This window comes from Anas platyrhynchos, chromosome 8 (genome assembly GCF_047663525.1).
Source record: "Anas platyrhynchos isolate ZD024472 breed Pekin duck chromosome 8, IASCAAS_PekinDuck_T2T, whole genome shotgun sequence".
In the NCBI taxonomy this organism is placed as follows: Eukaryota; Metazoa; Chordata; class Aves; order Anseriformes; family Anatidae; genus Anas; species Anas platyrhynchos.
Genome location: NC_092594.1, coordinates 27,768,380 through 27,780,683, shown reverse-complemented (window position 1 = coordinate 27,780,683; position 12,304 = coordinate 27,768,380). Strand labels below are relative to the sequence as shown.

Genomic DNA, 12,304 nt, shown 5'->3' with positions numbered 1-12,304 from the left:
ATATGGATCACATATTAATTTCACAGAGTTACTTCATACATTTCTTTGCCCCTCACCACAGCTTATATATTTGTACATCAGATACTACGCTGCAGCAGCACATGGTGTGTTATGATGCCTACAAACCTATTAAGGTCACAGAAAGCTTGTGCATATATTCAGTCTATTCCCATGTGAGTTAGAAGTATATTATTTGCATACCATTATACTCTGAAAACCTATTCAGTTATCCCCACTGGAGACAACTCACCACAGTGACCTAAATAGTATTCACTTTTCCAATATTTGAAGGAACAGCAAATAAATGGGGCTCAGCGCAGACAAATCCAAAAAGACTCAGAACATCTAAGAATCCAGGCTTATGAATGACAAATACAAATGAATGCAGACCAGTGTATCACAAAAATTCTCATGGAAGCAAAGAATGAAGAAAAAAGTAAATTATATGCTTAATAGAGGACTACAATGCCAAGACTGAAAACGACCGGAGAGATAATTTTTGCAAAAAAGCTCTAACATTACCCAAGCTTATTACAACCACAAAGGAGAGCAAAGTCTCAAATCACAGAACCCACTTAAAAATAACCTCCATCCACTTTCAGCAACAGCCTAAGACAACATCAGCTGCCTAAGATAGCTATTGATATTTTATCTATAGCACTGTGCAACAATTCACATGACGTTAGTAATTGAGACCCCTGGGACACATACATATTGCTTCCTCCACAACAGCTGCAATATCGTGCATACTTTCCCTAATCACGTACCTGTACTAACGTGCGGTAATTGTCCTCTTAATTTATACTCCCTCTATAATTACAGTATTTTGATTAAACGTCTAACAACCTCTACTCACTCACTTTTTCTAGTCATTCTTCCTGATCTCAGCATAGCCACAACAAAGGAAGAATATAAACAAACAATGTATGGACTTTGTGCAGAAAGTCAGAAGAGATTAACATAAGGGTCCTTTATGGCCTTGGTCTACAAATTAGAATCTCTCACTGCTAACCTTATTTTGCTTTTTGCCAACATGCTATGTGAAGTTTACTTTAAGATGTAAGCATTTTTGAACATGTCTCTTTGTGTAAAGCTCTAAGCATATCTAGAGCACGTTACAAACAATAACCACTGTCTTAAAATCACAGCTGTGACCAGGCTGTAAAATGCAACAAAAGGCTATCACAGCATGACCAAGTGAAAGCCAAGATAAGGGTATATAAAGTATGCCAATATTATATATTGAAAGGTTGTGCATACAGGATTTTGAAGCACATAGCTGATTCAGCTGGAAAAAAAATGTTGTTTTTCTGAATGTAAGAAATATATCAGTTCTTAGTCACACAGCTACTAGTGACCCTCCAAATTCAGTGACTTGAAGTTCCGATGAATAAACTACAAAGAGGCATAGCACTCTCTAAAGCCTGACATGTTACAGTCACTTCCTAAACTTCTTCCTTCATTTTAAAGCTTAGAAAATGTCTATTAAAAAGAAATGATTTCAGGAATTGTCTTAAAGAAGCCACAACTCCAACACGGTATCTGTAACAATTATAGCTACTTTAGTGCGTGGGTATCTTTTCATATATTTTTAATAGTGCTTCTGACGGTTCTGTGTGCTGGTGGGTATGAAAGTGATGTCTCCTAAGCCCAATACATTAAATGGATGACATGACATTCACATATAATGCCTCATGTTACCAGTATTCTCAAGGGCAAACTATGTGCTCCCATGATATGCACAAAAGGTTTCAACTTATTTCCATTTCTACTTTCCACAGTAACAATTTGGTTTCACTCCCTTTCACTTGCTCATGAGAAATTCAAACACATTTTCATGTGATAAAACATATGCTTATACCATTTTGGCTTATACTGCCTATTGTAGCTAGCTTCAGAAATTCTGTATTCACATACCAAGCCAGGCTGATTTTTTTTTTATGTTCCCTTTTTTTAATTGTCTTTTTTTTTAATCGGTAGTTTAGAGCTCACTGTTGTGCTTACATTGTTGTGGCAGTGCAAGGGAGAGCACAGGACTCAGTAAGACAAATGGGGGAGAGAGTGAAATGTGGCCACATAAGGGGCATCCCTACCTAAATTACTCCAACCTGCCCATCAATTCAACCTCATAGCCCATGCCAAAGAAGCATGAAGATACAACACCAATCTGTAAATGTACAGCTTTCCATAGATCAGGGACATGGTGGAAAAGTACATGACCTCAAAAAGCAAAACAGTTCAGCAGTTTGCTGCTATACCTTTGTCCAAACTGCAGGATCTGTGCAGCCTAAACCAGCTCATTTGAAAGCACTATATCAACTGAATCCATTTCAGCTCCTGCATCTCCCTGAAGAGGTGAACAGCAAGAGAGTGAAGCCACAAAGCCAAAGCTCTCTAACAGCTGTGTGCAGAAGTATCTGCAGGGGAGCACAGTCCAGGTGTATAGTCACCTTGCTGGGTACCACCACTGTGAAGTGATGACCATGTCCCCAAGACGTGGCAGCAGAGAGCAGGCCCTACCAATACCCAGACGAGCTAATATATCTGCACCTCAAACAGCACCCTACTAACTGCTCAGCTAACTGTTCTTAACAGAGCCATGCAATAGGATAAAAGAGCACCCCAGGGCGGCTGCGAGAGGCCATGGCAAAGTTACCTCTCTCTGGCTTACAGACAATGCTCATTGCTATATTTTTACTAGGAAACGGTTAAAAGCACGTACCCCACAACTGACTGTTCAGGTGCCTCATGCAAGCTACTTTTCAATGTATTTAGCCATTCAATCCATTGTATTCCGCTATAATTGGAAGAATTTAATACTACATTCAATTCCCCTGTAATGCTCGGTCAGCAACAAAAAAACTAATGCTTCCTTTCTGGCTCTGACAAGCAGTGTTGTGTGCAGACAAAAGAAGAATTCCCCATGCATGAATATTTTGGTAGTCAATCCTTATGGAAATGAAGTTCCTCATAATTACTGCTAAATTTTTAAGATTTGGAAAACAGCATTTGAAAGAATAATAATTCCAAAAAACTTATAATTATTGTGTCTTGAAGACTAGGAGGAGAGGTTCCAACTAGTAGTTCGACATAATAAATAGATAAAGAAGCAGAACCTTGCTATGGTTGAGAACCAGTAAAATAATGATCCTGGATAGGCAGAGAGTGATCACACACTCCTTTAATGGGAAGAGGAAAGAAAAGAGACCTCTTTACTGGGTCTCTGCTTCCAGAGGGCTTCCCCTCACATTCAGATGACATGTATGTTCAGAAAACATAACTATATAAAGGCAGCTGTGCCTCATCTGTAAAAAAAGATCATCACTAATTTATGCTAACTCCACATCATTGTATTCTGTGATAGGAAGAACAGATGAGAAGAACAGTAGCACATCAAAAAATGATAGTTCAAATCTTTTACAAAAATACCTCATGCTACACTTAGAAATATGCTCTATTTCAGGAATATTATGATTTTGCTTATGAGAGCTCATTAGGCTAGTATACTACTTAACTTCTGAAAGGACAAAAAAAAATAGTGCCAACCCTGTTGTTAGTGTGGACTACCTGCCAGTTCACATGTGAGGGTACTGAGTATCTTCACTGATGCTGCAGTAATTCACTAGATGAAGAACTACCTACAAATGTCGCTGGTTTAATGTTTTGCCATTAAAAGACTTGTAACAGCTACAACCAAGTGAAGAATGCATTTGGTAGTTTCTTGGAGTAAGTCAGAGAAACAGGACTATTCCATTCTTAACTAATTATTGATAGAAAATAGTACTATTAAAATCACTATGCACTCATTCTCTAGATTTCATAGTGCAAAGCACAACCATTGCATGACTCACATGCTCACAGCACAACTCTGCTACTCAAATCAACCTTTTTTAATCAACCTTAACATTAGAAGAAATACTGGGGTGTAAACGTCAAAGCACCTAACCACCCCAAGCTGTGCACAGTGTTGGCAGGAATATCTTTGCTGTCCTATGACATATTTGTTTTGGTGGTTGGCAAAATCATGTAGTAGTAGCTCTTGACAGGAAGTTTGTTTTGCCCCTTCTATGCAGAGTTTTCTTCTACAGAGTAGTATTAAAGGAAGCCAAACAAAAAGTAAGTAATTTCTACGAGTGAGAAAAATGTAATCCACAGACCGTTTCATTTGGGGAAAAAAGCAAGTTCTTGTTTACTGGATAACATCCAGTTCTGATTCCACTTGAGACTACTTCTATTAGAGTTATAAAATGCAGGCAAACCACCTTTATCATACAGAATTTAAAAAAAATATATATATGTTTAATGTAGAAAAGGAATTACCCCAAAAAGTCTTAGTAAAGCACATTACTTTCTAACTTCAATACATGCCAAGTGTCCCAGATGAAGGGCTAGCTCAGCAAAAGGTACACTGCACACTTGGATTTCGCCCTGCACATGGACCAGTCAGAACGTCTGAGCCCTGAAGGAACTTTAGGTCATCTGGTGAGGAAGAAGAAATCCATAGATTTTTGTGACATGCATGAGAAACAGCTTTTTTCACCTCTAGTCTGGTACAAACAGACACGAACATTGTCAGAACAGGCTGCTGTTCTCAGTATACTCTGAAGCAGCTATGAGAAGTGCCAGGGGTAGAAGGGCAGCACTGTCCTACGTATGTTGCTGAATGTTGCAAAAGTAAAACCTGAGCCAGGCAGGTGTCCTAGTGCAAGACAACACTACGTAAGGCTTTTGCCTAGTTAATGAAATGGATTCAAGGTTTCTGTATGTTGGTCAGACACATAATATATGCTGTTAAAATAAAATTGGATTTTGAAGTTAGAGCGCTTTCTAATCTTTTATAGAGAAAACTAGATTTTCAACTATCCTGAAAAAAAATCAGGTCTTACAAAATAAAGCTTTTCTGAGGAGACCTGTGACTGTCCTAGCTGGATACCATGACCACAGTTTTATAAAAGTAAGCCATCCTTTTAAGTTATTTTTAAACGCATCTACAGGAATAGATCTTCAGAGAACATATAAATAGCTAAATCTGTAACTTTACACGTACAGCCTGACACATCTAAGTGTCACAAGTCGCTTTTGAACCTTTTGGCAGACAAAGAAACAGTAAAAAGCAAGTATCACTTAACAAAGTTCTTTAAAACTTTTTAATAAATTATTATCCATAAAATGAAATTATGGTCTACATTAAAAATAAAAACCTGTGCTACTGTTGAGCTAGTGAGCACTTTGCATGCTTAACTGCAGTTTTGAACATCCCCATTAATTTTTATAAAACACAAATAAGGAACCAGGACTCCACCATGAGGACAGACCCAGCCTGAGTGCAGGATTCCCCCCAGAAACATAACAGCCTAAGGACAGCTACAGGACAGGGACAAGGCACCAGTGCGATCCCTGAATGTTAAAGGTATGCTTTACAGACTACGTATCAGCATGTGATGTGTTCATTTCCATATTCAGCATTTCACAAACACAGTAAGTCACATAAAAAACACTTAAAATATATTCACAAACATTAAAGCTCAAGAGTTAAAATTGTTGTGTTACAGACAACCAAAAATACTTCTAAAAATCTATACAACATGTTGTATCCTCTTAAGACTGTTTCAACAGTTTCTGCCAAATGCTGCTAAAGAAAACTTCTCCCAATTAAACCAGTGTGAAACTGTAGTAACATTGATGAATGCAATAAACTAACACACCTCCACTACGTGAGAATAAGGTTCCAAGAATGAATAAAAACTGGATTTCAAGCCAAAAGGAGTTTTTGGCAAACTATTTACAGAAGCAGAGAAAACTGTGGAAACTAAGGTGTTCTTGGAAGACTCAAAGAACTGCAACTCAAGTTACCTTTGATGACCATCGGCCTGTTTCTCTACAACTCTGAAGATTCCTCTCCCATTTTATTTCTTCAATTTCTTATTCCACTTCCCTTACTATGGACCCCAGTGAATACCCTGAGGCTGGACTGGATAGGTTAAGTCCCTAATGTCCCTTGAATCTAAACTGAGCAAAGCTAATGGTGTAGTCCCAAACGGTGCTCACATGTTTTGCTCAGCTGGAATCTGCAATAGAAAGCACATTTAACACCAGGGTCAGCATGCTCTCCCTGTAATCTCCTGAGATTACAGCAGGCATTTTCCATCGAACTTCCTTCTACAGAGAAAGGCTACAGTTGTGCACTGGTTTTAAATGGTACAAAACAAACAAATCTGCTAAAGGAAACTCAATTTAATTTAATTAGATTTTTTTCTAACATTTCCCCATGCATTCCCCTACATGAGAAAACACCCAGGAACCTTTTATTTTAAGTACATGTGCAACTGTAAACCATGTCAAAGATCAAATAAATTATGCAATCCCTGCCAAGGGTCAGAAGTTAGCTTTCTTGAAATACTATCCTGTTTTAACAGTATGTTCATTTATCTGCTTAATATTTTACAGGGGGCTATAATAAATAAGTATACAAGTTGATTCTGGTCTGAATTTGCCATTTCATCTTGTTTTCAATTATAACAACATCAGGAGATCTGGCATTTATCCACTGAAATATGTCTTTCATCAATAAAACATGCTTCCATCAGTAAGACACCTGTAACAATTTAAGTCTCTTCAATATCCTAAATCCCAGTTAGGCAAAATATATTACCACAGAGTGACATTCAGAGCATGAATGCTATCACTGAAGTTAGGTACTTTTATTAAAATACCGTGCTGAATTGGAGGCCCAGCAATGAATATCCTTAATGATATATGAAAACAATCTTCTCAAATGCAGTTTTGCCTGCTCTTTCATTAAACCTGTTTGAACTAAAGACAAATGCAAAATTAAAGTACTCTCTCCTTTTTCTGGCCTTACAATGCATAAAATCAGTCTAAGTAGTAGCACTGCATGCACTATGTACCCAAAGAACCTCATTTAAATGTCCTATGTAGGTTTTCATCTGACAGCTTAAGTTTTCCCATTTTAGAAATTTATATTAATAACTAGATTCCTTAGTTTGTGTTTTGTTTTGTGTTTTTTGTTGTTGTTGGTGGTGGTGGTGTGGTTTTTTTACTTCACTTAAACATATTTTTCCTTTTTGTTTTTCAAAATGTAGAAAGCTATTTTATTTATAATGTCTGATTTTGATATGTAGTTTAAATGTAACTATTTGTTTTCATTCTGCTGTTTAATTTCATTCTTCACAATCGTCTTTTTAATTAACCATGGTCTAATGCACTGCATTTAACATACTTATGAGAATTAAAACTTTGAATTTCACAGGGTTTTTATTCTTCTGTGTTTTTTTTTTTATACTGCTACAATAATAAATAATTACTAGTACCATAAAGTTTAAGATCAAACCCAAAATCAGTTGTTTTTTTTTTTCCTTTTTGTTAAGTAGATTAAGATGTACCAAGTATGACATTTTTTGTTGAATTATCAGATTAGAGATCAAAAGTTAATTTCTATTGGTTAGCACTTTTTTTTTTAAATAACAGAGATAACTACTGAAGAGAATGTTAGAAATTACATACAAATGCCCAAGGAAAATGTGCACAGTTTTAGTAATGTTTGGGAATATAAATCTACAGTAAAATTTGGGCAAAATTAGTGGCCATGTTGGCTACTACACAGAACTAAAATGTACCTTGTCATTATATTGATTTATGCTACTTGTCTACCATTTAGAAGCTTTAATGTATATTTATAAATATTATGTATATTTATAAGACATAGAAATTATGCCTTATGTACCAAAATAATTTCCAATCTTTACTGTGTCTTTATTCCTACCTAGAAGTAAAACACAGACAGGTTTACATGAAAACAAAGGCCCATAATTAAGACAGTGATTAACTGTTCGGACAAAGATTACCTCCACATACAGCATTCACTGGTTTTACTCATATTCTTTTTTCTTCTCTTATACTTTCAAAGTAAAAAAAATATATATATATATTTATTCATATACACTTAACATGGTCCTTGCACTCTGTCCCAATTGTTAAAGGTCCCTCAGAAGCAATACACTGTAAACTTAGAAATGCTTATTCACCAGGACTCTCACTGGTGGACAGTATGCTTAGCTGACTACAGCACCTAAAGCCTCAAAAAGAGCATCGATGTCAAACAAAACCAGGACATGATGCCAGACTTCCTGACATGATAGCTAAACAATGGTCATTTTATTCTGTTTCTCTACATCAGAGACATTTGCAGCTATGCCAGGTCTGACTTGTTGCTTTGTGTGAACAACAGCCTATACTACTGGTAAATTTGTTATAGCAAACAGATAAGAGTACATAAAAAATACATTTTTGCCTTTCCACAGTACAATATTCTATTGCAGTATAATACACAGTAGCTAAATGAACCATTCCTGGTTATTACCCACCTAATGTTGTAAAAATATTACTATGACATTTCGTCTGGTCCACCATCTTAAAGGTTAATTCTGTTTCCTATTTGAGATTTTTCTCTAGGTGCGACATTCTGTGCAGTTTCTATTTACTGATTCCAAACAACCCCCAAACTGTTTCATTGCTCACTCTCACTGTTAAGAGCATATTGACTGGCTGCCTGCTCTGCTGTTTAATTCATTTATGCTGAGAGTCAGGCATGAAGACAGAATTTTAAATGTGACATTTGCAGGCTGTTGGGTCATTTGAAGCTCTGACAACACCAGGGAGTTCCTGACATACAAACTAGTCCTGATTTCCAATCTTCCATGTTCTGAACACATCAGATATTCTTCCTGGAGGTGCAGATTTCAGCCAAAAGTTTTTAAATCCCTTGTGCTTACATCTTGCGGAAAAGACCTGTACACTTTGAAGTTTTAAAATAAAGCTCATGTTTTCTTTAAGGTAAAATGAGCACTGCCTGCAGCATGCAACTTAACTGCTTACAAACACTGATTGACAAAAGTATTTGGAAAGATATACAATAATTAATACTAATAGGATTTTGAAAGCAAATTTGGTGGACTTTAATTTCTTCTCGTTGATCCTTATGTGTTCAAAGCCAGCTCAGTCTGAAACCACAGCTTTATTTAGCATTGTCTAACTGCCTTATTAGTACCATGATCAACATCAGCTTACAGTTCTCAGGTTGGAAGTTTTCATTGTCTCAAGACACGTAATGGACTATACTATTTTGTGCCCCATGGTGAACTGTCATCATGTTTCCCATCTTTCAGGTCAATTGCTCAGAGTATACCTGTTTACTTGAAAGATTTCATATAGTCAAGGCACCACATGGAAAACAGCAATGTGACCTAATCAGTCCTTACTTAGGAAAGTTATGGCTATCCATCCCTGAAGCAGGCCTGACATCAACAAAGTTCAAAAATGAATTTTTCAGAGAAAATTCCAAATGACTGCAACTGAGTAAGACTCTTTGCTTTCTTTGAAACACCACCAAGAAAAGAGATGCTAAGTCTCAATACTCGGGTTTAACGGTACATCACAAGTTTTGTGGATGTTACTTGGTCACAGACCAGTCCTTCAACAAAAAATACAGAGCCCACTGCGGCTAATGGCCAAAAATCAGGCTTCACAAGAAAGACTTATAAATACAGTCTTGGCATCTAATCTATCAGCAGGATGGACAGAGACCCTGAACTTTGAGAAAAGAGCCAGAAAAGACTATAGAACCTTGTTCATAGAAAAGATTTCTTCCTATTCCTTGTCATAGGCTGACTATAATTAGACATATTGTAATAAAAACTGCAGCCTGCTACTCAATCCTAGCTCAGATGTCCACATCATCATCCCTCATTTGAGCATCTGAATCAATGGAAAAGTATTGATTCTAAATAGAAGCACAGTAGGTAGGCACAATCTAGGCAAAATCTGAATCTGTTTACAATTGCACAAAAACAAAAAGCAAACAGAAAAGTCTGTGGAATGCAGAAAATATAATGACACTGCTGTAGCTGGAAACAGAAGTGCTGCTAACACATCATTCAGAACTGTAATAGGAAGGGAGATTGTTTTCCCACCCAACTCTTCATGACAATTCCAAAACAACGATTTCCATAGTTTAGCTGTTGTTTTTTGTGCTTTTGTTGTTTTTTTTTTGTTTTTTTTTTTTTTTAGGAGTGGGAATATGATTTGGCTAAGGATGCAAATTAGATTAAGTTGATGGATTTTCTTCTACTCTAACATCAGTAATACACAACAAATTTAATAGCAACCTCTGAAGCTACAACTGTGTCATACAGCAAGTTCCTGTTTCATTGCCATGTTCTGAACAAGCCTTTTATAAGGTAATAGCTGTCATCTGAACAAGAATATGTTGTTTTTGTATACCTCCAGCATGAGCACATTGATTCTGCATGACCTAGAAAAGCAGTTTAAATATTACTGATGTTGTTTGTTCTCAAAGAAAATCCTCAAAATAGAAAGGCATACCTGGTGTATTATCTGAGCTACAGGAAGTTGATCAGCATATTTTAGTGGTTCTGTTGCCAATTCATCCTTTGGAAGCCTGGAAAGAAATGAAGTTAACATTAAAGTTAGCATAATGTTTACTAAGTTAAATTACTGCAATTTAAAAGTTGCATGTATATCACTTTTAAAAGTTTCATATCCAGGAGATAGTTTTACTTAAAATGAAGCAAAAGTTTATTTTAGGAGCTTAGCTGAACATACTTCTTACAAAGTTGAGTGAAATAGTTTACTATAAACAAATGCTAGTACCATTGAGGATTTTCTCCCAGCCAAAGCACGTAAACCACCAATTTAAGCAGCAGAAGCCTACGAAAGTCTGTAGATTTAGTTTTAGACAACGTGTTGGTGAAAGCTGGATTGAAATCCCCACAGAAAAGAAGTCTTAAGAGTTTACAAAGCACATTCAGCACTGTTAATAGTACAAGCTTCTTCACTCAATCCTGACAACATAACTCAAATACGACCATCTCAAAAGGCAAGAGGGATTATTTACTCTGTTCTCCTTCTGCCGCAAGTGCACATCAGTGTTCAGCTGATAAGTTAAACACAAACGTCTGTGCATTTGCAAGCACAGTAGCATGTACTACTGGTTTCAAAGCAAGCTAAAGAACATCAACTGCAGGAGCAGAATACTTCATAAACAAAATGCATCATACATCCTTTCAAACTTCAAACAAACTGTAGCTACAACTGAGAACGCAAAATCCATAAGCTCTAACTTAAAAGAATATTTAAATGACAGTAAATTAATATGAAAATGTTTTAAACATTTCAACCATGCTGCTTTCTTCTACTGAAACCACACAGCATGTGCTACATTTTCAAAGTATCATTCAAAGTTTCTATCAGTCCTTTTAAAGGTTCTGAATAGAGGAATTTCCGTATTATGAGAAGAAATGATGGAAAAGAGATCCCTATGAAAACAAGACCTTTCTACAAAGTTAAGTTATAATGACTTTCAGACAAAACTGTAGCCATGATGTTCTTTTCCAGGTTCAAGTTACTAACTTATATTTATTCAAGTCAAAACCAACAAGTGTGCTTGCAGGGTTACTTTGCCTGCACGTTGGCTGCCAGGTAAGAGCCAGAAACTACAGACTGTCTCTGTACTTAATTCAACAAGTAAATAAAGAACTGTAAACATATATCTCTTCTATTTTCCATTTCTGTATTTCTGCTGTGGTCTGGAATGCTTTTAAGTTAAAATAAGAGCCTGAATGAAGAAAAACTAAGTAGCAAGCTCTAAACTACTGAAGTTGGTTGACTGAAACAGCTGATTTATTTACAGGGTTTTTTTAGATAGGACTATTAATGGCAATGATAAATTTATACTCCCAACATGCTACTTTCCAAACTTCAGTAATAATGATTTGTGCTCCAAAGAGGTCACAACTGAACAAACTAAGTATTTCACTGCGTTCTGTTGAAATACCTGGAAAAACTGTCACCAATTTTGAAAAGGTTTTCCAATTCTTTATTGCATTCTGCAAGAGAATTTGTATCCATGGGTTAGGTTTTTGGGAGGTTGGTTTGCTCTTTGTGTTTGTTTGGTTGTTTATTTTTTCATGAAGTAGTCAGATCTTTTTTGAACTGTTTTAAAACAGTTTAAAATTCTCCATTGCTGTTTCAGGTGACTGGTGGTTGCATCGATTCTTTCTTAAAAGCACCCTTTCTTTTTTCCCCTTCCAAAAAATACATAACAACTGCATATTTAATCTGGAAGGTACGTGTCATGAAATATACTGCTTTTTTTTTAGTCCAGTAGAATCATGGGAGCTTTAAGTGGACTCAGCAATTCATCTGTGGTGTGCAGAAGGTACCTTTCCACTCATTTCTTTTCTATTTTCTATCATTCGTGGAGTCC

At 36.3% G+C, this 12,304-nt stretch overlaps 1 protein-coding gene across 2 annotated transcripts in view; it reads right to left on the bottom strand.

Moving 5' to 3' along the window:
• The window catches only part of PIGK (phosphatidylinositol glycan anchor biosynthesis class K), a 73,976-nt gene that overhangs the window by 13,382 nt on the left and 48,290 nt on the right, over window positions 1-12,304 (bottom strand). For both annotated transcript variants that reach the window (XM_027463075.3, XM_038182903.2), the window contains one exon: window positions 10,402-10,477. In XM_027463075.3, the coding sequence (XP_027318876.2) occupies window positions 10,402-10,477 (76 nt within the window). The remainder of the gene's footprint in view (window positions 1-10,401; window positions 10,478-12,304) is intronic.